Here is a 26,334-nt window from a genome sequence, read left to right as displayed (position 1 = left end):
GGAATGTAATACCAAAATGTGAGTGCATTGGGTATCCCAAAGTGTACATAACAACATGAGCATTGCCATACTGGGACAGATCAAAGGTCCATCAAGCCCAGTATCCTGTATCCTACAGTGGCCTATCCAGGTTACAAGTACCTGGCAAGATCCCAGAACAGTAAAACAGATTTTATGTTGCGTATCCTAGAAATAAGCAGTAGATTTTTCCCAAGTACATATTAATAATGGACTTTTCTTTTAGGAAGTTATCCAAACTTTTTTTTTTAAACCCTGCTAAGCTAACTGCTTTTACCACATTCTCTGGCAATGAATTCCAGAGTTACACATGAATTACACGTTGGGTGAAAAAATAGTTTCTCTGATTTGTTTTAAATTTACTACTTCGTAGCTTCATTGCGTGCCCCCTAGTCCTAGTATTTTTGGAAAGAGTAAACGAGCAATTCACGTCTACCCGTTCCACTCCTCTCAGCCATCTCTTCTCCAAGGAATAACATGTATAGAATGTTTGTACGTTTGGGAAGCTTGCCAGGTGCCCTTGGCCTGGATTGGCCGCTGGCATGGATAGGATGCTGGGCTCGATGGACCCTTGGTCTTTTCCCAGTGTGGCATTACTTATGTACTTAAGCCGAAGAACCCTAACCACTTTAGCCTTTCCTCATGGGGAAGTTGTCCTCTACCCTTTATCATTCTTGTCACCCTTCTTTGTACCTTTTCTAATTCCGCTATATCTTTTTTTGAGATGTAACCAGAACTGCACATATGTATGTAGTCGTGGTTGCAAAGTGGCGAGTTTACACTTTGTTGGGGCTCTTTGATGCAGTACTGAAACAGAGGTGACTCCTGGTCCTTCCGGATGCAGCAGTGGCTCCTCTACATTAGCTCTTCTCCTGCCACTTGACCTGTGCAGGGCTTTTGTCTCCCTAACTTAACAAACCCAGATGGAGAAGACCTTAACTACGTGGCTCCAAACGATTCTTTGGTTGAGCTCTGTAAATGTTGCATCACTTAAACTAAAACCTGAGTGAACTATGTGCCTGGCTCTTGATACCTGAAACGCACACAAAAAAAAAAAAACTATTTAGCAGTGGCGTAGCTAGGGGGGCCACTAGGGCCTCCCCCCCCCCCCCCAAATTGGCTCTGGAGGCCCTGGTTTGGGTGGCGGGGGTCCCCAACCAGCTGAATCGTTTATCTGTCCCATGCTGGTCTCGCACTTGCCTCCTCTCCTGTTTCCAGTGGCACCGTACACGCTCTCGGAAGCAGCAGCGGGGGGTTGGAAGCGGCGGCTGGGGGAAGCGGGCTAAAATGTGGCCCCTCCCACTTAGGGCTCTGGCCTTCCCTCCCGCCGAGGTCTGGCTGCGCCCCTGCTCTGTATTTGCTGCACCTAGGATTTCCGAAATAAGCAGGGCCTTCAATCCCAGGCAGTTCATACTGCTATATATTTTTTAAAATTTATTTTTCCACCTTTACAGGTTTGCAAAATTGCTGTATGCACACAGAAAATCCTGTATCAGCAGAAGTGTTGTGCAATGGGATGAGGGCTCAGTCTGCGCTAGTTGGGGTACTCTCAGGCACATGCGGCTAAACTAAAAAATATTTTGAGGCCTGGAAAAATATACACGGAGCTATAATGTGAACATCCTTGGATAAAACATGCCAAGTTCTTTCTATCTGCCTTCTTTGTAGTTTGAACACATTAGAAATAGGATTTTATAGGTAGACCTGCCCTGCTGCAGGCCGGCTTTTGTCAAACAAACAAAGATAAAAAGATGAATTTTACTAGAGTTTGGGAACCACATCAGAGAGAAAGTGAACCCTGAAAGACCCAGAAGGCCAGTGCTCTGACACTGCTCTGGAATGTCTCAACACAGTGTTTGTACAGTAAAACAAATCTTCTCTGGCACTGATGGGGTGTGGTTGAAGCATGGGTCTGATGGAAAAGACTGCTGAGGAGCCAAGAGGTGTGGGGTGGGGGGTGTTACAAAAAGAAAAAAATGTGACTAGAAATTCAGAAATTTCTGGCAGTTTAGTTTGGTGGGGGGGGGGGGGGGATTGAGATTCTATTATAGAACAGAACATGAGGTGTCATTTACATAGAAACATTTAGGTGCTATCCAGGGCTTTTTTTGAGGGGGTACTCGGAGATACTGAGTACCGGCACCTTTTCCAGTGTCTTCTAAAATTGACCCATAGACCACAAGTTTTAATGAAAGAGCTCAGGCTCTACACACCAATTCTGCCTTGTCATAGATTCTGTGACTGGCTGCAGGGGGCCTGGCTATTGTGGGGTGAGTCCCTCAGTGATCACCCCACCCCTGAAGGGTGGCCTGGCATTTGAGTACCAGCACCTTTTTTGCTAGAAAAATTGCACTGGTGCTATCACACTATCAGGTGAATTTTCGAAAGAGAAGGGCGCCATCTTCCAACACAAATCAGGAGATGGGTGTCCTTCTCGCAAGGTCGCCCAAATCGGCATAATCAAAAGCCGATTTTGGGCGCCGCCCTCAACTGCTTTCCATCACGGGGACGACGAAAGTTCACAGAGGCATGCCAGCAGTGTAGCGAAGGCGGGACTGGGGCGTGCTTAGGAGATGGGCATCCTCGGCCGATAACGGAAAAAAGAAGAGTGTCCCTGACGAACACTTGGGCAACTTGGTCCATTTTGTTTCACAACCAAGCATCAAAAAGGTGCCCGAGCTGACCAGATGACCACCAGAGGGAATCGGGGATCACCTCCCCTTACTCCCCCAGTGGTCACTAACCCCCTCCCACCCTAAAAAAAAACTTTAAAAATATTTTTTGCCAGCCTCAAATGTCATACCAAGCTCTATGACAGCAGTATGCAAGCCCTTGGAGCAGTTTTAGTGGGTGCAGTGTACTTCAGGCAGGCGGGCCCAGGCCCATCCCCCCTACCTGTTACACTTGTGGTGGTAAATGTAAGCCCTTCAAAACCCACCACAAACCCACTGTACCCACATCTAGATGCCCCCTTCACCCCTTAGGGCTATGGTAGTGTTGTATAGTTGTGGGGAGTGGGTTTTGGGGGGGGCTCAGCACCCAAGGTAAAGGAGCTATACACCTGGGAGCAATTTGTGAAGTCCACTGAAGTGCCCCCTAGGGTGCCCGGTTGGTATCCTGGCATGTGAGGGGGACCAGTGCACTACGAATGCTGGCTCCTCCCACGACCAAATGGCTTGGATTTGGTCGTTTTTGAGATGGGCGTCCTCGGTTTCCATTATCGCCAAAAACTGGGGACAACCATCTCAAAAACGACCTAAGGATGACCATCTCTAAGGTCGACCTAAATTTCATGATTTGGGCGTCCCCGACCGTATTATTGGACGCCCATCTTGTTTCAATAATACAGGTTGCCCCGCCCCTGTACGGGGCCGTCCTGCGAGGACGCCCCGTTCGATTATGCCCCTCCACGTAAAAGGAGAGAGATTTGCATGTACTACTTCCACTGCACGCAAATTTCTCATGAATATTCATTGTATCCTGAAAACCTGACTGGCTGGGGTGCCTCCAGAACCAGGTTTGGGAACCACTGGCCTAAGCCATGTCAACAAAATACATACTGGGGATGTGCATAGGACAAACCTTTTCAGTTTGGACACTTTCTTCTGGATTTTTAGACTTTTTTTTTCCATTTCACACATTTTGTTTTTCTTTTAAAAAATGTAATGTGTTTAATTTTGTAAGTGAAATCAATGAAGTGTGCACTACATTTAAGCACTAACAAACTGATTGCATGCTAATGGAGTGGAGGAGTGGCCTAGTGGTTAGAGCACCAGTCTTGCAATCCAGCGGTGGCTGGTTCAAATCCCACTGCTGCTCCTTGTGATCTTGGGCAAGTCATTTAATCCTCCATTGCCCCTGGTACAAAATAAGTACCTGAATATATGTAAACCACTTTGAATGTAGTTGCAAAAACCTCAGAAAGGCAGTATATCAAGTCCCGTTTCCCTTTTCCTATTTGAGATTCTACATGGAATGTTGCTATTCCACTAGCAACATTCCATGTAGAAGCCTGCCCTTGCAGATCAGCAACGCGGCCGCACAGGCTTCTGTTTCTGTGAGTCTGGCGTCCTGCATATATATGCATATATATGCAGGACGTCAGACTCACAGAAACAGAAGCCTGTGCAGCCACATTGCTGATCTGCAAGGGCAGGCTTCTACGTGGAATGTTGCTGAGTGGAGGAGTGGCCTAGTGGTTACAGCACCAGTCTTGCAATCCAGAGGTGGCCAGTTCAAATCCCACTGCTGCTCCTTGTGATCTTGGGCAAGTCACTTAACCCTCCATTGCCTCAGGTACAAACTTAGATTGTGAGCCCTCCTGGGACAGAGAAATACCCAATGTACCTGAATGTAATGCACCATGAGCTACAATCCAAAGTTGAAAGGCTTAATTCATTCCCTGGACTTTTGGGCCATGATAAGGGAAATGGAACTTGATATACCGCCTTCCTGAGGTTTTTGCAACTACATTCAAAGCGGTTTACATATATTCAGGTACTTATTTTGTACCAGGGGCAATGGAGGGTTAAGTGACTTGCCCAGAGTCACAAGGAGTTGCAGTGGAAATTGAACTCAGTTCAGCAGGATCAAAGTCCACTGCACTAATGACTAGACTACTCCAACAAGCCAACCTGAAGAAGGGTGTGTGCCGCCCTGAAGCTCATCACAGCATACCGTTATCATATTTACAAGATTTCACCTGCAACTTGTTTGACCGTCATATATCTAAACAACCTAATTAAGGAATCGTACTACTTTCCATCCTTTTAGCTTGGGTTCGTTGCAGTGCCCACTACAGCGTCCTAGATTTTTTTCAAGTGTCTTTGTCAGCAGCCGTCAGCGAAGACAGGTGGAGCCAACCTCGCTACGGCCCAAGGGCTCGCGTTCCTCGAATCATGACTTAACCAGTAATGGAATAATTCAGTCACATTTCTGTTTGAACAGAATTATTCTTGCAGCACTGTTTTGAATTAGTTGTAAATGAGATGGTGAATTTTGCGGTAACCCTACATAAAGAACACTGCAACCTAAGCAAGAAAAAAAATCTAAGCTTCAATCAATTTCTGCAAATCATGTAAATAAAAATAAGACGATCTGATGAAAAAAAAACGTAACTTAATAGTATTGTATGAATTACATGCATAAGTGTGAGCCCTCCTGTAAATTGCACCCCATTGAAGACGGGCACATACTTACGGAATAGCATGTGGCCGAATTGTCACTTACACTCGCGTGTGTTCACGAATACCTATAAATGACTAGAATACTGGTACTTAAAAGCATACATGTCATCTAAACCCAAGCAGGTCCATGTAAAATTAACTGGTTTGTATTGATTGATCGGTCATTATCTCTAGATGTTCAAATCAATGCTGTTATCAAAAGGCCCTTTTTGTTGCTCAGAAAACTTTGACGGATTCGTAAATATTTTGACTTTGCTCATTTCAGACTCTTGGTCCAGTCTCGTCTTCTATTGTAACCTGATTTACATCAACTGCTCTAAGGGTATTCTTTAGAAAAAACTGCAGACAATCCAGAATACAGCAGTCAGGCTGATTTTTTGTTTTTGTTTTGTTTTTTTCACACTCAAAATTTGACCATGTTTCTCAATCTTATTTACGCCTCTATTGGCTTCTGATGAGGCAAGAGTGGTTTTCAAGTTTGTTTGTTTTTTTAATTATATTTTGTTCAAAATTTTCAGTGGGTTGGCCCCATCTTACATATATCCTTTGTTTACATTTATATCTTCTGCAAGTCCGTGGGTATTAAGACAGCTTAATCCTTTTGCTTTTTCCCAACCTTAAGATGAGTCATTCTCACCTGTTTGATACCTCTTTCTCTTTTCAAGCAACTACACATTTATTTATTTATTTATTTGTTTGTTACATTTGTATCCCACATTTTCCCACCTATTTGCAGGCTCAATGTGGCTTACATAGTACCATACAGGTGTTCGCCCAGTCCGGTAGAGAGCAGATATAAGGTTATATTGTAGTTAAAGGTCGTGTGTTTCAGACACCAAGAGGGTCGGAAGGAAGAAAGGTTGTACGTTGTCCAGTACGATCATTGGTTTTGCCGGGTGCGGGGATTTACGTTGGATCGGTAGGGTTGGCTAGCCTAGTAATCTAAACAGTAGCCTACTCCAAGATGGAATTTGACAATGTATAATTCTATTCCAAAGCAGGTACCAGTCTAAAATGTCATGTAAAAGGCATTTACACATCTCCAAATTATGTAGGAAATCTGACTCGGGTGTTTGAACAAAAAATTGGATTATTTTATTCATTAAACATAACCCATATCTTTCAGTTGGAAATTAGCCTAATTCTTGAATTTGGATTAATCGGTGCTTAAATTATATTAGTTTTGAGCTATATCTAGTGTAGTCCTGTAATGTACTTAGGAAATCTTTGTTACAATTTATGGTTGATCACGATTACAAAATATTTTAGAAACAGTTTTATTTGAAAGATTTGTTTTACAGCAAAAATTGTGCTGATATAGTTTTATTTGAAAGATTTGTATGATTATTGTATACCTTGTATATTGAATACAAGATAAATGTAGTAATATCTATTTTTAGATTTTCCAGTATCTTATTCATTGTAATCCGTGTTGAACTAATTTCATTTGAAATATGGAGAATATAAGAATAAATATTATTATTATGTGCTCATCGACTTTGTGTACTGTATGATTATGTACGTTTTTCTTTCACTCCGCCTAGTTGTAGGTAGATTAAAAATGTTTGTTTAAATAAATATTCCCACCTGAAGGAAACGGCAACACAAGAAGAATGTGCACAGAAAGGCAGTGAAGTAACACACAAGGGAGAGACTAACGTTCAAGGAATCAACTTTCATTGAGATCCAACATGGCCTGTGTTTCGGCATGTTGGCTGCTTCGGGGGTCAAATGGTAGTCTTGGGTGTATAAGGCTTCCTACATTGATTTTGCGATTAGGATATTATAATGCAGAACAGCATTTCTAATGGATAACTCCTCGCAGAACTCTAAACCACAAACTTCGATCAATGCTGTGTAGACCCTTACCGGAACGATAAAAACACGCAAGCAAGCTCAAACACTTATTTGAAGATTCATTGAAGTTTGTGGCTTAGATATTGTTCTCCGACTTGTGTGTTCCATCTACAGGCCGCATCACTGCCTTTCTTGCTGTATTCTTACCTGACATGCATCCCAGCTGAGTACAGAACAGTTTTCCTCCCTCCTCCTTACAACAGGGTACATAAAAGTATAAGAATTGCCATACAGGGACAGACCAAAGGTCCATCAAGCCTAGTACTCCGTTTCCAGCAGTGGCCAATCCAGGTTACAAGTACCTAGCAGGATCCCAAAAAGAAGCAAGATTTCATGCTATTTACTCCCAAGTCTTTAACTGCAATCATTTACTGTGGGTAAACAGTAGCTTTTCTCTGGTCTACTGTAGTAACAGTCTATAGAATGTTTCTCCAGGAATTTGTCCAAACTTGTTAAAACTCTGCTATGCTAACTGCTTTTACTCCCAAGTCTTTAACTGCAATCATTTACTGTGGGTAAACAGTAGCTTTTCTCTGGTCTACTGTACTAACAGTCTATAGAATTTTTCTCCAGGAATTTGTCCAAACTTGTTAAAACCCTGCTATGCTAACTGCTTTTACCACATTCGCTGGCAACAAGGTCCAAACCTTAACTATGTATTGAATGGAAATATTCTTTTTCTCCCTTCTATTTTAACTGTACTACTTTGTAACCTCATGGTGTCTCCTAGGCTCTTTTTATTTTTGGAAAGAGTAAACAATGGATTTGTGTTTACCTGTTTAACCCCATGCAAGATTTTATAGAACTACCGTATTTTTCGGACTATAAGACGCACTTTTTTCCCCCAAAATTTGGGAGGAAAATGGGGGGTGCGTCTTATAGTCCGAAGGTAGCGTTTTTGGACCTCCGTCCCGTACTTACACGATTCCATGTTCCCTGGTGGTCTAGTGACGTCGGGGCAGGAAAGAGCCCCCTCTTTCCTGCCCATCGCGCTGCTCTCCGTGCTCTCAATGCTTTCTGACGGTCTCGGCGAGATTCAAAATGGCCGCCGAGATTCTCGGCGGCCATTTTGAATCTCGCCGAGACCGTCAGAAAGCATTGAGGAGCAAGGAGAGCAGCGCGATGGGCAGGAAAGAGGGGGCTCTTTCCTGCCCCGACGTCACTAGACCACCAGGGAACATGGAATCGTGTAAGTACGGGACGGAGGTCCAAAACTCGGACAAGACGCACCGGAGGACCTAGGTTTTAGAGGAGGGAAAAAGGAAAAAATTTTTTTCCTATTTCCCTCCTCTAAAACCTAGGTGCGTCTTATGGTCCGGTGTGTCTTATAGTCCGAAAAATACGGTATATCATCTCCCCTCAACCAACTCTTCTCCAAACTTAAAAGCCCTTAACCTCTTCAGCTTTTTCACATATAAAGGGGATGGAATGACTCTCATCATTTTGGTCTCTGTACCTTTTTTAATACCACTGCATCTTTTTTTGAGATGCGTCAACTACAGTTAAGTGCAGTAGACTTCTGGTCACCGCACCTCAAAAAAGATATAGTGAAATTAGAAAAGGTACAGAGAAGAGCGACAGAAATGATAAAGGGGATGGGACGACTTCCCTATGAAGAAAGGCTAAAGTGGCTAGGGCTCTTCAGCTTGGAGAAAAGACGGCTGAGGGGAGATATGATAGAAGTCTATAAAATAATGAGTGAAACGGGTATATGTGAATCGCTTGTTTACTCTTTTTCCAAAAATACTAGGACTAGGGGGCACGCAATGAAGCTAGAAAGTAGTACATTTAAAACGAATCGGAGAAAATATTTCTTCACTCAGCGTTTAATTAAACTCTGGAATTCGTTGCCAGAGAATGTACTAAAAGCAGTTGGTGGGGTTTTAAAAAGGTTGGGATAGCTTCCTAAAAGAAAAGTCCAAAAGCCATTATTAAAATAGACTTGGGGAAAATCCACTGCTTATTTCTAGGGTAAGCAGCATAAAATGTATTGTACTGTTTTGGGATCTTGCGAGGCACTTGTAACCTGAATAGGCCACTATTGGAAGCAGGGTGCTGGGCTTGATGGAACTTTGGTCTGTCCCAGTATGGCAATACTTAGGTACTTAGAGTTGCGCACGATGCTCTAGGTGTGATCGCATTATGGAGCGATATAGCGGCATTATGCTATTCTTTGTTTTACTCTCTATTCCTAAGAATTCATGATTGTTACTTTTTTTGGCTGCCACCACATTCTGAGCAGAAGTTTTCAACGTATTAGTCACAATGACACTTAAATCCGTTTCCTGGACGGTGACTCCTAATGTGGAATGTAGCTTCATGTAGCTTTAATTTGGGCTATTCTTCCCTTTGTGCATTGCTTTGCACTTGTGCACATTCAATCTCATCTGCCATTTTTTTTTTATTTGTGCTTTTTTCATAACCATCCCCACCAGTACTGGCCTTCCGACAACCACCCAACTTAAAACACAAGCTAATCAGAAGTAAACTTCCATCACAGACTGAAAAGGAACAGAAGGGCACACTTCCCTGTGATTTATCCAGTTGCAAACTATGCCAAAATATTTCACAGGACCCCAAAGTCATCCACAAAGGAAAGATATTCAACATAAAGGGATCTTTCACTTGCTCATCTTCCAATGTGGTATATATCATTCAGTGTAAAAAATGTAACGAAGGATGCTATATTGGAGAAACAGGCCAGATGCTTAAGACAAGATTCAATTTACATAGACATCATATGAACAATACTGGTGCCAGTAGGGCTCCCACCCCTGTTGGTCAGCATTTTACAGGACCAGGACACTGAACCAGTGACTTCACAGTGAGAATCCTGAAAGGTAACTTTAAAACCATACAAGAACGTAAGACCTTTGAAGTCAGAATGATTGAATATTTTAACACCCAACAGAAAGGACTTAACAAGGATCTGGGGTTCCTAGTCCATTATAAACCATAAAGCTGATCCAAGATGGCTGCGTAGGTGTATACTGCTTTGGACGCACCTTGAACTCTTCCTTAATTTTGGCTGCGAGGTTCTCCGTGGGTCCTCCGAAAATGGGGAAGCGGAGAGGTAAAGTGCGGGAAATTCCCTCAACCAGCACTGGGCCGATTCCTCCACGACAGCCGACGCTGGAACAGTTCGGGCTGATCTCAACCCCCAGGCAGACTTCATCTCCTTCTATCGGAGCTAACGCGGAGGCGTTAGACGGCAGTAGTAACGGGGTTTCCCTAAGCCCCGTGCAGCGCACTGCCCCCCCCCCCCCCGCAACCAGGAGGAAGTCGAACGGAGAGAGGTCCTGTAGCACGGAGCCCACAGGGCATTGCCGAAGCACAGGGAGGGAACCAGCCCGCTCTACAGGGAGCATTCAGAACGGTATCAATGTCGGAACAATTGCCTTCTCAAATTTTGCCACCACAAATTGTAAGTACATTGAACCAAATTCTGACTGCCCCACCTCCTGTGTTTTCTGTGGGTGCTATGGAGAGACCTGCAGTGGTGACGAATGAATCACTCTCCACCTTATAATCGAAAGAGAAAAACGCCAAGATTTCGACCCAAATCGGGAGATAGATGTTTATCTCACAAAAACGAATAAATCGGTATAATCGAAAGCCGATTTTGGACGTTTTCAACTGCACTCCGTCGCAAATGCGGACAAAGTTGATGGGGGCGTGTCAGAGGTGTGGCGAAGGTGGAACTGGGGCGTGGTTATCGGCCGAGGAGAGATGTACGCATTAGGGCGATAATCGAAAAAATAAAGGCGTTTTTAGCGAACATTTAGGACACTTTTGGACCCTTTTTTCACACGAACAGGTCCCAAAAAAGTGCTCTAAATGACCAGATGACCAACGGAGGGAATCGGGGATGACCTCCCCTGACTCCCCCAGTGGTCACTAACCCCCTCCCACCACAAAAAATGATGTTTCACAACTTTTTATTTTCACCCTCAAATGTCATACCCACCTCCCTGGCAGCAGTATGCAGGACCCTGGAGCAGTTGTTAGGGGGTGCAGTGGACTTCAGACAGGTGGACCCAGGCCCATCCCCCCCTACCTGTTACAATTGTGCTGCTTAATGCTTAGTCGTCCAACCCCCCAAACCCACTGTACCCACATGTAGGTGCCCCCCTTCACCCCTTAGGGCTATAGTAATGGTGTAGACTTGTGGGCAGTGGGTTTTGAGGGGGATTTGGGGGGGCTCAACACACAAGGGAAGGGTGCTATGCACCTGGGAGCTCTTTTACCTTTTTTTTTTGTTTTTGTAAAAGTGCCCCCTAGGGTGCCCGGTTGGTGTCCTGGCATGTGAGGGGGACCAGTGCACTACGACTCCTGGCCCCTCCCACGAACAAATGCCTTGGATTTATTCGTTTTTGAGCTGGGCGCTTTCATTTTCCATTATCACTGAAAAACAAAAACGCCCAGCTCACAAATTGTCGAATAAAACATGGACGTCTATTTTTTTTGCGAAAATACAGTTCAGTCCGCCCCTTCACGGACCCGTTCTCGGAGATAAACGCCCATGGAGATAGACGTTTTCGTTCGACTATGCCCCTCTCTGGGACTTAGCTTATTCTCTGCATTCCTCTCTATCAACAATAATTGAAAAGAATGCTCTTGAAATAAAAGTTCTTTCGGAAGCTGTTCTTTCATAGTCTCACTCAACAAGTTTCCCAATTAAATCAAATGGGCACAAAGTTACAAACTTTAGAAACCTTAAGTCAAACTTCAATAAGAGATCGGAACTATACGTTCCGTCGTTTAGAATACCTGGAAAATCAAGTAAGAAAGTTAAACTTAAGGTTAACTAATTTTCCACGTTCCCCATTAATATCTTCTGTTGAAACTAGGAAAAAATGCCCGTTTCTGAGTGGAATGAAACGGCCGCTAGCAAGGGGCCCCCTCCCTCCGTCCCTCGAAGCTACTTGCCTTGTTCGCTGTGGGCCGTTTCAGCCCTCGAGTGTCAATAGCTCCGCCCTCGACGTCATGACGTTTTGACGCGTCATGACGTTTTGACGCGAGGGCGGTGCAGACTCTTCAGGGCACACCGGATATCTCGGGCGCCTCAACTTCCGTGGAGGCTTCAGAACGTTGGGGTTGCCTTTTATATATATAGATGGTGAAGAAATATATCTGGTGGAAACACTGGGAATGGCAAGTGAATCTCTTCCTCCTATAGTGCGAGCACAATATTTGCAGTTTAATAAAAAGAGAGATGGAGATATTTTGCCTGCTCAAACAGGAGAGGGTATGAACTTAACAGAGTTCCTAGAGTCATCGTTGGAAGTAATTACTCAAAAAATCTACAGTGGTGGTAACCTTTGCCTTTGAAATGGACAGGAACGCAGTGTTGAAAACTTTCCTTTAGACATTTGGACTCCTTATTTTTTGGCTCTAAAATTAGAGTCTACCCTGATCTCTCTAAGGAAACTCAGAAGAGGCGCAGGGCATTCCTGGCCCTTCGGGCGAGGACTCTGGCTCTTGGAGCTAATTTTGTTTTGAAATTTCCCTGTACTTGTTGTATATTATATCAATCTAATCATTTTCCAATTTTTTGAGCCAAAACAACTGGAGGAGTTTTTATTACATAGAGAGGAAGCAGTGGTAATAGTTGAATCACAGACGCACACTGCATAAGATAGGCTTGACAGGAAACGCTGGGGAGCAGTATTAATTATTTTTTCTTCCTTGATTGTTAAATGTAATTTTCTTTCTCTTGGATCATATTACTATAATTTCTTTTGGTCGAAGTAATATAATATAGTTTTTTCTTTAATCATGTCTCTATTAAGGCATTAGTTTGTATAAGGGAAATTGTAATTGCTATATGTATTTCATTATCTCTTTTGAGTTGTATAAAGTAAATTCAATTAAAAAAATAATAAAAAAAAAAATAAAAATAAACCATAAAGTTATGTCTCTGTTGATCACCCTCCCCTCACCTATCCACACCCATCCTGTTAGAATATCAATGATATGCTTTGATGGCCCCATGCATACCTCCTACCCACCCCCATCCTCCCACCCTGTCAGACTGTCATAGTAATGCTTGAATGTTTTCACTTATATACACTGTCAGCTAGCACATTTGCTTATTTCCGATCTGATGAAGAAGGGCAACCTTCGAAAGCTAATCAAGAAATGTATTAAGTTATGTCCAATAAAAAAGGTATCATCTTATTTTCTTTTCCATGTTTTATTTTGTTTGATTTCTATAGATTCTACATGGAATGTTGCTATTCCACTAGCAACATTCCATGTAGAAGTCGGCCTTTGTAGATCACCAATGTGGCCGCGCAGGCTTCTACATGGAATGTTGCTAGTGGAATAGCAACATTCCATGTAGAATCTCCAATAGTAGCAACATTCCATGTAGAATCTCCAATGGTATCTATTTTACTGTCATAGTAATGCTTGAATGTTTTCACTTATATACACTGTCAGCTAGCACATTTTGCTTATTTCCGATCTGAGGAAGAAGGGCAACCTTCGAAAGCTAATCAAGAAATGTATTAAGTTATGTCCAATGAAAAAGGAATCATCTTATTTTCTTTTCCATGTTTTATTTTGTTTGATTTCTATAGATTCTACATGGAATGTTGCTATTCCACTAGCAACATTCCATGTAGAAGTCGGCCCTTGCGGATCACCAATGTGGCCGCGCAGGCTTCTACATGGAATGTTGCTAGTGGAATAGCAACATTCCATGTAGAATCTCCAGTAGTAGCAACATTCCATGTAGAATCTCAAATAGTAGCAACAGAATCTCAATAGTAGCAACATTCCATGTAGAATCTCCAATGGTATCTATTTTACTGTCATAGTAATGCTTGAATGTTTTCACTTATATACACTGTCAGCTAGCACATTTGCTTATTTCCGATCTGAGGAAGAAGGGCAACCTTCGAAAGCTAATCAAGAAATGTATTAAGTTATGTCCAATAAAAAAGGTATCATCTTATTTTCTTTTCCATGTTTTATTTTGTTTGATTTCTATTGATTCATAACCATGCAAAGCCAATACCAGCAAATACAGTTCTATCATCTGGCTAATACAACTTGGTAACACTACATAAAGCTTTAACTGTTATAACTAATGACATTAAATGCAGATCGTTCGGCAAACCCCATCAACCCCCCCCCCCCCCCCACCCCTGTAATTATCTGTACAGTAGATACCTATGAGCTCACATTAGTGGATGACCAAGTCCCAGATCTTCTGATGCTGAGCTATTTGTCCTTTACGCAACGCGGTGAGCTTAGACATCAGCTGGATATATTTCAATTTTTCCAGCACAGCCGATAAGTCCAGCAGCCGAGGTCTTTTCCAGGACGCCGCCAAAAACCAACTTGCCCGCTACAAACACCTGTGTGGCAAACTGGTGGACATGTTTTTTTAACTTCTGGCTGTCTAAAGTGTAGGAGACAATAGTCCATTTTCATCTGATACTTTGTAGCAGTCACCACATACACAAAGTCTACAATAGCAGGGATGGAGTGGCCTAGTGGTTAGGGTGGTGGACTCTGGTCCTGAGGAGCTGAGTTCGATTCCCGGCACAGGCAGCTCCTTGTGACTCTGGGCAAGTCACTTAACCCTCCATTGCCTGCCGCATTGAGCCTGCCATGAGTGGGAAAGCGCAGGGTACAAATGTAACAAAAATAAAATAGATACTATTGGAGATTCTATATGGAATGTTGCTACTATTGGAGATTCTACATGGAATGTTGCTATTCCACTAGCAACATTCCATGTAGAAGCCTGCGCGGCCACATTGGTGATCTGCAAGGGCCGACTTCTACATGGAATGTTGCTAGTGGAATAGCAACATTCCATGTAGAATCTCAAATAGTAGCAACAGTGGAAGAGTGGCCTAGTGGTTAGGGTGGTGGACTTTGGTCCTGGGGAACTGAGTTTGATTCCCACTTCAGGCACAGGCAGCTCCTTGTGACTCTGGGCAAGTCACTTAACCCTCCATTGCCTGCCGCATTGAGCCTGCCATGAGTGGGAAAGCGCGGGGTACAAATGTAACAAAAAAAAAAAATACTCTCCCAGAACTGGTGTGCATGAGCACACGACCACCACACACGATGCATGTCTCCCTCCATCCCGCATTCCCGCCAGCACAGGGCCGAGCCCGATTTGAACATTTTAACCAGGCAACTGGGCGTGTAATACCAGCTATACAGAATCTTGTGCCCATTTTCCACCATTGCGCAGGATCTCATCTGCCATTTCAATGCCTGGTCTTCCTGCAGTTTCTCACAATTTACATACAACCTAAAATTTGGTGTCATCTGCAAATGTGATAACCTCGCTCATTCCCCTTTCCAGAATCACATTTATCAATAGCTTTCAAGCTTGCAGGCGGTTTATGAGAAATTAAAAATTAGATGTAGGTGGCTTTGCTTCAAATAGACTTGCAAACGTTTTTGGTAGGAGTGTTGGTTTCTCCAGCAGGATTCTTTTCAAATTCTCTTACTGCCTTCCTTATCAGTGCTTTGCATCTAATTTACCGGTGCTTATGCTGTTCTTTATTTGGATGCTTTTTTTTTCCCATTTTTTAAAAGATGTTCCTGCTTCCCTTTTTAACCAGGCTGGATGTTTGTCCTTCCTTCTGCCTTTTACTTTTTTAGTAAGGGGAATATATCTGGTTTGAGCTTCCAAGGTGCTATTTTTAAACCATGGCCATGTCTGATTTACTACTACTACTTATCATTTCTATAGCGCTACTAGACGTACGCAGCGCTGTACACTTGAACATGAAGAGACAGTTCCTGCTCGACAGAGCTTACAATCTAATTAGGACAGATAAACAGGACAAATAAGGGATAAGGACAAAGAGTAGCAAGATTCTGGAATCCCAAAGAATAACAAGATTCTGGAATCCCAAAGAGTAGCAAGATTCCAGAATCCCAAAGACTACTACTAATCATTTCTATAGCGCTACTAGACGTACGCAGCGCTGTACACTTGAACACGAAGAGACAGTTCCTGCTCGACAGAGCTTACAATCTAATTAGGACAGATAAACAGGACAAACAAGAGATAAGGGAATATTAAAGTGAGGATGATAAAATAAGGGTTCTGAACAAGTGAATAAGGGTTAGGAGTTAAAAGCAGCATAAAAAAGGTGGGCTTGTAGCTTAGATTTGAAGACGGTCAGAGATGGAGCTTGACCTACCGGCTCAGGAAGTCTATTCCAGGCATATGGTGCAGCAAGATAAAAGGAACGGAGTCTGGAGTTAGCAGTGGAGGAGAAGGGTGCAGATAAGAGAGATTTGCCCAGTGAACGGAGTTCCCGGGGAGGAATGTAGGGAGAGATGAGAGTGGAGAGATACTGAAGAGCTGCAGAATGAATGCACTTATAGGTCAATAAGAGGAGTTTGAACTGTATAAGGAAATGGATAGGAAGCCAGTAAAGTGACAGTCCTGCTTGACAGAGCTTACAATCTAATTAGGACAGACAAACAAGGCAAATAAGGGATAAGGGAATTACTAAGGTGGGAATGATAAAACATGAGTACTGAACAATTGAGTAAGGGTTAGGAGTTACTACTACTACTTATCATTTCAATAGCACTACTAGACGTATGCAGCACTGTACACTTGGACATGAAGAGACAGTCCCTGCTCGACAGAGCTTACAATCTAATTAGGACAGACAAACAGGACAAACAAGAGATAAGGGAATATTAAAGTGAGGATGATAAAATAAGGGTTCTGAACAAGTGAAATAAGGGTTAGGAGTTAAAAGCAGCATCAAAAAGGTGAGCTTTTAGCTTAGATTTGAAGGCGGCCAGAGATGGAGCTTGACCTACCGGCTCAGGAAGTCTATTCCAGGCATATGGTGCAGCAAGATAAAAGGAACGGAGTCTGGAGTTAGCAGTGGAGGAGAAGGGTGCAGATAAGAGAGATTTCCAGGGAGGAGTGTAGGGAGAGATGAGAGTGGAGAGGTACTGAGGAGCTGCAGAGTGAATGCACTTATAGGTCAATAAGAGGAGTTTGAACTGTATGTGGAAACGGATAGGAAGCCAGTGAAGTGACTTGAGGACAGGGCTAATATGAGCATAACGACACTGGTGGAATATTAGTCGTGCAGCAGAGTTTTGAATTCTTAGTTTTTCAGATGCACCTTTTAATTTTTGTTTTTATTTTCTTTTGGGCCCCATTTACTAAGCTGTGCCTGCTAATGCTAGAGAGACCCATATATTCCTATGGGAGTGTCTAGCATTAGCACGCACTAATTCTTAGCACGCACTAAAAAGTTAGTGCGCCTACAGCATGGCTTAGCAGGGGCGTAGCTATGTGGGGCCACGGGGGCCTGGGCCCCTGCAAATTTCATCCAAGCTCCTGGTTTGGCTGGCGAGAGAGCCAAAGCCTTCTTCAGTGCTGGTCTCTGGTTTAGCCGCATTCGCTGCCCTGCTCTTCTTTCTTCTTGCTCCTCCTGTGCAAGCTGATGCTAGCATCAGGGCAGCGAGCGTGGCTGCGCCGGAGACCAGCGCTAAAGAAGGCTTCGGCTGGTGGGGATTGGAGACCCCCACCAGCAAAGGTACTTTTTTTTGCGCGGGGAGCAACGATGCGGTGAGGGGAAGTGGCAAGGAGGTGAGGTGGCGGGGCGGCATTCAAAATATGCCCCCAACCTCGGGCTCTGGCCCCCTCCGACTGTGAGGTCTGGCCACGCCCCTGCAGCTTAGTAAACAGGGCTTCCTTTTCAAAAGTTAAATGCTAGTGCTGTAGATTTCTTCAGTGTCCTCCCTTCAGTCATTAAGTCAAATTTGATCATTATATGAGCGCTCTTGTCAAGTAGCCCCAACATGGTTATCTCTTGCACCTAATCTAAAATAGCTCCCCCTGTCAGCTCCTGGACCAGCTGCTCCATGTAGTGAAGGAGTAGCCTAATGGTTAGTGCAGTGGCCTGCGAACTGGAGTAACTGGGCTCGATTCTCTCTGCAGCTCCTTGTGACTCCGGGCAAGTCACTTAACCCTCCATTGCCCCAGGTACAAAATAAGTACCTGTCTGTAACATGTAAACTGCTTTGATTGTAACAAAAGGGCAGTATATCAAATCCCATCTCCTTTCTCTTTTTTCCCTTCTCATATGGAATTTCTATCCATGATGCAACAGCTGTTGACCCTATAGATGGACAGCCGAGTAACTACAATCTTGTTTTTTTAACTTTTCTGATAATAAGAAAAATTATTAGATTAAGTCGCATTTCAGACCTGAGTCATTCTTCTGGTATCTCTACAAGTAGACCTCTGGGAGAGAACGCCTGCTGTGGCTTCTGTTTCTAGAGTTCAAGGTCAGATTGGGTCCATGTACTCCTGAAAATCACCATTCTAAGACACGCAATCCATTTCTTGCTTCCTTTTTCCTAAACCTGCAGAGCAATGCATGACCAGGACTCGAATTTAGTACTCTCAATGTAGATGTGCGTGCATGCCTTTGTAGGAGGCTTAAAAGCACATTTTTGGCACCTCTACTCAGTGAAAGCTTCTGAAGAAGAGAGGAAAGCAAAAATGTTATGATGGATATTACTCAGTTGTAAGCTGTTAGATGAAGGTTGTATTTGATGACATTTTGGTCTTCGTGTTAATGTAACCAACTACATAACGGAGCCAAAAGACTAGAAGATGGCTATATAGCTCCAAATCAGTAGGAACAAGCTGAACTGGTCCAGCATGTACAGCAATGTAGTCTTGATTTCTTATTTGCTTTGCCTAAGGAAAAAGAAACGGAACTGGCCGTGCATGAAGCAAGATAAACAAGTCAAACATAGCGAGGGTGACCAATGATTGAACAGCAGACGATGTCCAAAGTATTGTAGCTTTAGTACAACATCCGAGACTCAACACGAGTCATGTTTCGGCCACAAGAGGCCTTCCTCTGGAGTCTTTTTATTGGATGTATAGGATTCTTAGCTAGCCTCTATAAAATACACGTGGTGTCTAATACCTTGCTGCTCGCTTCTCACGGAAAATCGGGAATGCTTGAACTCACTGGAGTGAGCAAGGTATTAGACATCACGTGTATTTTATAGAGGCTAGCTAAGAATCCTATACATCCAACAGAAGACTCCTGAGGAAAGCCTCTTGTGGCCGAAACACGACTCATGTCGCGTCTCGGGATGTTGTAATAAAGCTACAATATTTTGGACATCGTCTGCTGTTCAATCATTTGTCACCTTCGCACTGTTTGACTTGTTTGTGTGACTTGAAGGGTTGCTGTTCTTTGACGTGATGCAAGATAAAAACAGAACTGGCCGTGGTTTCTCCCCCCCCCCCTCCCAGTTGACATGGAACTGTAGAAAACAGTCGCCCAAATTCAAGGGTTCTCAACCCAGTCCTCAAGACACACCAAGCCAGTCTGGTTTTCAAGATGTCCACAGTGAATATGCTTAAGAAGTTTGCATGCACTGCTTCCACTGTTTGCAAATCTTATCTCATGCATATTCATTTGCGGGTATCCTGAAAACCTGACTGGCTTGCTGTATCCTGAGGACTGGGTTGAGAGTCCCTCCCCTAAGTGATCCTAGGTAATAATGCTGCTTGTAAAAGAGATTAGAGCATACATGGAAGGGCTTCTCCTGACTTACACTGCTTTAAGCCAAAGACCACACCAGAGTTTCATGCATTTTAGGTTACAATAAATCCTGTTTTTCCCCCTCTAGATCTGAGATACTGGAAACATGGCTACAAGCGCCGTTCTGAGTGAAAATCTCCCAACGTATAAGCTTGTAGTGGTTGGTGATGGTGGTGTGGGGAAGAGTGCACTCACCATTCAGTTTTTCCAGAAGATCTTTGTGCCAGACTATGACCCAACCATTGAAGACTCCTATTTGAAGCATGCCGAAGTAGACGGGCAATGGGCAATTTTTGATGGTAAGCGGTCTCGGATCCTGAGACTTTTTTTTTTCTTTTCAGTTAATCCCCACTTTCTGCATTTCGCACCTTTTTGTATCTTTTTAAAGGCCTGCTAGGGTCAAGGCTTGCGTCTCTCTGCTTTTCTTTGTTACTGCATGTTACTTTGTTTTTAGTAAAATTATGACTGTCACTCATGCGAGTGCACTTGAGTCATTAATCCAGCACAGCATCTTTTTTATTTTGTTTTTTTTTATTTCCATTTTGCTCACACCTTTTTTCAGTAGTAGCTCAAGGTGAGTTACATTCAGGTACACTGGATACTTCTCTGTCCCAGGAGGGCTCACAATCTAAGTTTGTACCTGAGGCAATGGAAGGTTAAGTGATTTTCCCAAGATCACAAGGAGCAGCAGTGGAATTTGAACCAACCACCTCTGGATTTCAAGACCGGTGCTCTAACCACTAGGCCACTCCTCCACTAGCAACATTCCATGTAGAATCTCAGATATCAACATTCCATATAGAATTTTGAATAGTAGCAACATTCCATGTAGAATCTCAGATAGTAGGAACAGAATCTCAAATAATTTGGATTTTGCTCACACCTTTTTCAGTAGTAGCTCAAGGTGAGTTACATTCAGGTACACTGGATATTTCTCTGTCCCAGGAGGGCTCACAATCTAAGTCTGTACCTGAGGCAATGGAGGGTTAAGTGACTTGCCCAAGATCACAAGGAGCAGCAGCGGGATTTGAACGGGCCACCTCTGGATTGCAAGACCTGTGCTCTAACCACTAGGCCACTCCTCCACTCAGCAACATTCCATGTAGAATCTCAAATAGTAGCAACGGAATCTCTAGTAGTAGCAACGGAATCTCTAGTAGTAGCAACGTTCCATGTTCCACTGCACTAACCACTAGGCTACTCCTCCACTAGCAACATTCCATGTAGAAGCCTGCCCTTGCAGATCAGCAATGCGACCGTGCAGGCAACATTCCATGTAGAATCTCAAATAGTAGAAACATTCCATGTAGATTCTGAAATTATTTATTTATTTCCATTTTGCTCACACCTTTTTTCAGTAGTAGCTCAAGGTGAGTTACATTCAGGTACACTGGATACTTCTCTGTCCCAGGAGGGCTCACAATCTAAGTTTGTACCTGAGGCAATGGAAGGTTAAGTGATTTTCCCAAGATCACAAGGAGCAGCAGTGGAATTTGAACCAACCACCTCTGGATTTCAAGACCGGTGCTCTAACCACTAGGCCACTCCTCCACTAGCAACATTCCATGTAGAATCTCAGATAGTAGGAACAGAATCTCAAATAATTTGGATTTTGCTCACACCTTTTTCAGCAGTAGCTCAAGGTGAGTTACATTTAGGTACTCTGGATATTTCTCTGTCCCCGGAGGGCTCACAATCTAAGTTTGTACCTGAGGCAATGGAGGGTTAAGTGACTTGCCCAAGATCACAAGGAGCAGCAGCGGGATTTGAACCGGCCACCTGTTGTTCAATCTTATAAAAAGTTAATTTCAATCAGACCAGGTTGCAATATTACTGGCGTCTTTTTGACTAGGTTTGCAGGTTTTGATCAAGGGAATATCTGAAACGACTTCCATATAGCAAATAATATCATCATTGTCATTATCTGCATTAGAAGTGCTGTCTAATTTCATCTTCGAGGCAGGAAAGAGCCCCCTCTTTCCTGCCCGGAGCGCTGCCCTGTATGGATCCTTCCTGTTGCTGATCTCGGCGCCGATTCAAAAATGGCCGCCGAGAGTTGAAGTCTCGCGAGGTCACTTCAACTCTCGGCGGCCATTTTGAATCGGCGCCAAGATCAGCAACAGGAAGGATCCATACAGGGCAGCGCTCCGGGCAGGAAAGAGGGGGCTCTTTCCTGCCCCAAAGGCGGAAGAGGTCACTAGACCACCATGGCAGTAGTAAGTAAGTAAGGGGAGGGGAGGCTAGCAATCTGCCCATTTGACCGGATTTCTGGACAAACGGGCAGGCTGGCAAAACCCGCCCGGTTGCCCGGACATGTCCTCAAAAAGAGGACATGTCGAGGTAAATCCGGACATATGGTAACCCTATGCCTAGAGATCCACGCCAATTCTAGAACACGCGTAACTTAATTGGCTTAAGGTAATCGGCGTTGATAACAGCTCTTAAGCAATAATGAGCACTGATTAGAATTTACATGCACTACTCACTAAGCATATTCTGTAACAAAGTGCGCCGAACTTCTAACGCGTACAGGCAAAAAAGGGCGTGGTTATGGGTGGAGAAATGGGCATTTCGTGGTTGTTCTGAAGATATCTCATGAGATATTGCACATTCCACTCACCTAGCTTTGGACTATTTCTACCTGTTAACTACCTTTCTCCCCCCCCTGCAACACAACTACCTCTCCTCAGATCTCCACCTCCCACAGCCACCAGATTAAGAAGTCTCTGTATCCTGAATCAGCATCTTTGAACATCTATCTGTGAGTAAATTATCTGTGATTTATTCAATAATAGAGACTTCTGTGCCAGGGTTATACTCCATGATATTGGGGCTTCTAATTACCAAGCTCCAAGAGTCATGACAGTGGTTGTTCTGAAATTTGCGCGCTTAGTTATATGGCCCAGTGAACGTAAATCTGCGCACCAGGATTTACGCCACATTTTCGTTGGTGTATATGGATGCGTATAGTTTTAGGTGCTGAGATATCAACTAAGCGTATTGTAGTTGCCGATTATAGAATACGTTTAGCACTGATTTCATCGCCAATTTTTTTTATTTTTTTAGGTGCCATGTATAGAATCTCCTCCTTTATCCCTTTATTCTTGGGCCACCACAGCTGTTTCTGCCCAGCAGTGGCGTACCAAGGGGGTGGGGGCGGTCCGCCCCCGGTGCACGCCGCTGGGGGGGGTGCCGCAGCGCGCGCCTGTCTGCTCCCAGTTCGCTACGCTCACTAAATTCTCTCATTCGCTGCAGCTCCCTCCTTCTGCCCCGGAACAGGTTACTTCCTGTTCCGGGGCAGAGGGAGGGAGCTGCAGCGAACGAGAGAATTTAGCGAGCGTAGCGAACTGGGAGCAGACAGGCGCACACTGCGGCACCCCCCAGCGGCGTGCACCGGGGGGTGTCATTTTGCGGGGGGCGCATCGGCGATCCGCCCCGGGTGCTGTCGAGGGTAGGAACGCCACTGCTGCCCAGTATTTTGGGTTCTACAATTGTAAGACTCTGCATGTCCAATCATCTGTGCTATCACCAAGAGAGGCTTTATTTTCTTCAAAAGCACAATATGTTTTGCAGTGTAAGAAAAGCTAAGAGATCTGAGATAATACCTCACCCACATCCTTCCTCAATTAAAACCTATGTAAGACCACACTGAGTCACAGAAATTCAGCAGTCATAAGGCAGTGGGGTTTCAGGATACAGCATTCCCATGTAGTATGCCCTGCCGTGGACTGATATGTCTGGGACCTGCATTTTGACGTGAAGCTTTTTGTATTTCCCACATTCCTAATTGGTTCCGCTTCCCCTCCCCCCATCTTTCACTCCAGCATTTCATTTCCTGTGTTGTGCTATTAATGGTTCCAGCTGCATGCTGTTTTCCTGGATCTCACCAGTCCCTGACTTCATCTTTCTTGTCGCAGTCATGGGGCTCACCTTGTTCTCGAAGGCTAAGAGACCCAGGAGACGGAACATCACTGTGACCAGGGTCCTGAGACAGAGAGCAGGGCAGTCGCCCTAAAAATAATTCCAGAGGATAGTTTTGCAAATACAAAGTCTGTTAGCTGTATGGTTTTGTAGGAATCATTTTGGAGAATGGAGCTATTTGTTCTTTATGCAACACAAGTTTGTCATTGTACATCTTCGTGTGTCGGACAATATTTGTTTCTCATGGGCCCTGTAATTTAAACAAATGATAGGAGTTCACCAGTTGAAACAATGCCTGCAGTGTTCTGCTGCTGGCTGAGCTGATGTGGCTTAGAAGAGGTCAGGGGCGTAGCCAGACCTCACAGTGGGAGGGGGCCAGAAGAGCCTCAGGTTGGGGGCACATTTTGAGTGCCGCTCCTTGCCCCCCCCCCCCCCCCCCCCACAAACAAATACCTTTGCTGGCGGGGGTCCCCAACCCCCGCAAGCTGAAGCCTTCAGCGCGTCTCTGGTGCACCCGTGTTGGCTGCCTGCCCCCTGCTCTTCTTTCTTCTTGCTCCTGTGCACGTTGACGCGTCAGCGTGCACAGGAGGAGCAAGAAGAAAAAAGAGCAGGGGGCAGGCAGTGAACGCACCTGCGCCGGAGACCGCCGAGCGTCAGCGTGCACAAGAGGAGCAAGAAGAAAGAAAAGCAGGGGGCAGGCAGTGAACGCACCTGCGCCGGAGACCGCCGAGCGTCAGCGTGCACAAGAGGAGCAAGAAGAAAGAAGAGCAGGGGGCAGGCAGCGAACGCAGCTGCGCCGGAGACCGCCGAGCATCAGCGTGCACAAGAGGAGCAAGAAAGAAGAGCAGGGGGCAGGCAGTAAACGCGGCTGCGCCGGAGACCGCCGAGCGTCAGTGTGCACAAGAGGAGCAAGAAGAAAAAAGAGCAGGGGGCAGGCAGTGAACGCGGCTGCGCCGGAGACCGCCGAGCGTCAGCGTGCACAAGAGGAGCAAGAAGAAAGAAAAGCAGGGGGCAGGCAGCGAGCGTGGCTGCGCCGCAGACCGCCGAGCGTCAGCGTGCACAAGAGGAGCAAGAAAGAAGAAAAGCAGGGGGCAGGCAGTGAACGCACCTGCGCCGGAGACCGCCGAGCGTCAGCGTGCACAAGAGGAGCAAGAAGAAAAAAGAGCAGGGGGCAGGCAGTGAACGCGGCTGCGCCGGAGACCGCTGAGCGTCAGCGTGCACAAGAGGTGCAAGAAGAAAAAAGAGCAGGGGGCAGGCAGTGAACGCACCTGCGCCGGAGACCGCCGAGCGTCAGCGTTCACAAGAGGAGCAAGAAGAAAGAAGAGCAGGGGGCAGGCAGCGAACACGGCTGCGCCGGAGACTGCCGAGCGTCAGCGTGCAAAAGAGGAGCAAGAAGAAAGAAAAGCAGGGGGCAGGCAGTGAACACACCTGCGCCAGAGACCGCCAAGCGTCAGCGTGCACAAGAGGCGCAAGAAGAAAGAAGAGCAGGGGGCAGGCAGTGAACGCACCTGCGCCGGAGACCGCCGAGCGTCAGCGTGCACAAGAGGAGCAAGAAGAAAAAAGAGCAGGGGGCAGGCAGTGAACGCGGCTGCGCCGGAGACCGCCGAGCGTCAGCATGCACAAGAGGAGCAAGAAGAAAAAAGAGCAGGGGGCAGGCAGTGAACGCACCTGCGCCGGAGACCGCCGAGCGTCAGCGTTCACAAGAGGAGCAAGAAGAAAAAAGAGCAGGGGGCAGGCAGCGAACGCGGCTGCGCCGGAGACCGCCGAGCGTCAGCGTGCAAAAGAGGAGCAAGAAGAAAGAAAAGCAGGGGGCAGGCAGTGAACGCACCTGCGCCAGAGACCGCCAAGCGTCAGCGTGCACAAGAGGCGCAAGAAGAAAGAAAAGCAGGGGGCAGGCAGTGAACGCACCTGCGCCAGAGACCGCCAAGCGTCAGCGTGCACAAGAGGCGCAAGAAGAAAGAAGAGCAGGGGGCAGGCAGTGAACGCACCTGCGCCGGAGACCGCCGAGCGTCAGCGTGCACAAGAGGAGCAAGAAGAAAGAAGATCAGGGGGCAGGCAGTGAACGCACCTGCGCCGGAGACCGCCGAGCGTCAGCGTGCACAAGAGGAGCAAGAAGAAAGAAGAGCAGGGGGCAGGCAGCGAGCACCCCCGCCAGCCAAACCAGGAGCATGGATGGCAAGGAGGATCTTGCCCAATTGAACCTGTTCAGACAAGGAATAGTAATAGGCAGGCTGGAAGTGTTTTTAAATAAATAACTTAAAAGTGCAACATAAAAGACACTTGCAGGGCAGTGGAAGTTGCATAAAACTTGCCATTTCCCTTGCATCCTAGACCTGCCTCAGCCTCTCTGTGGTTCTTTCTTGGAGGAGTGGCCTAGTGGTTAGGGTGGTGGACTTTGGTCCTGGGGAACTGAGTTCGATTCCCACTTCAGGCACAGGCAGCTCCTTGTGACTCTGGGCAAGTCACTTAACCCTCCATTGCCCCATGTAAGCCGCATTGAGCCTGCCACGAGTGGGAAAGCGCAGGGTACAAATGTAACAAAAATATAAAATAAAATATTGTGCCTTCCTTTTCCTGATTTTGTTGGTTAGTGGGTTTCAGAAATCAGCCACCACAATGACATATGTAAGATACTTTGTTTAAGAAACACTTGAGTGGTTATCTTTTTTTTTTTTTTTAACCAATGCTTTGCCTGGTGCAAATGAGAAGTGGTGATGTGGTGGGGGTTGGGCGGTAGATGAGAATAATTGCACAGCTGTAACTTTTAC

At 45.3% G+C, this 26,334-nt stretch overlaps 1 protein-coding gene across 1 annotated transcript in view; it reads left to right on the top strand.

Moving 5' to 3' along the window:
• The window catches only part of LOC115474773 (ras-related protein M-Ras), a 132,783-nt gene that overhangs the window by 46,070 nt on the left and 60,379 nt on the right, over window positions 1-26,334 (top strand). Inside the window, exon 2 of the mRNA XM_030210429.1 lies at window positions 19,734-19,944. Coding sequence (XP_030066289.1) covers window positions 19,752-19,944 — 193 coding nt within the window. The 5' untranslated portion in view covers window positions 19,734-19,751. The remainder of the gene's footprint in view (window positions 1-19,733; window positions 19,945-26,334) is intronic.

Source organism: Microcaecilia unicolor, chromosome 7 (assembly GCF_901765095.1).
Source record: "Microcaecilia unicolor chromosome 7, aMicUni1.1, whole genome shotgun sequence".
NCBI lineage: Eukaryota > Metazoa > Chordata > Amphibia > Gymnophiona > Siphonopidae > Microcaecilia > Microcaecilia unicolor.
The sequence above is the reverse complement of the archived record's forward strand: the minus strand, read 5'-3'. Positions and strand labels throughout refer to the sequence as shown.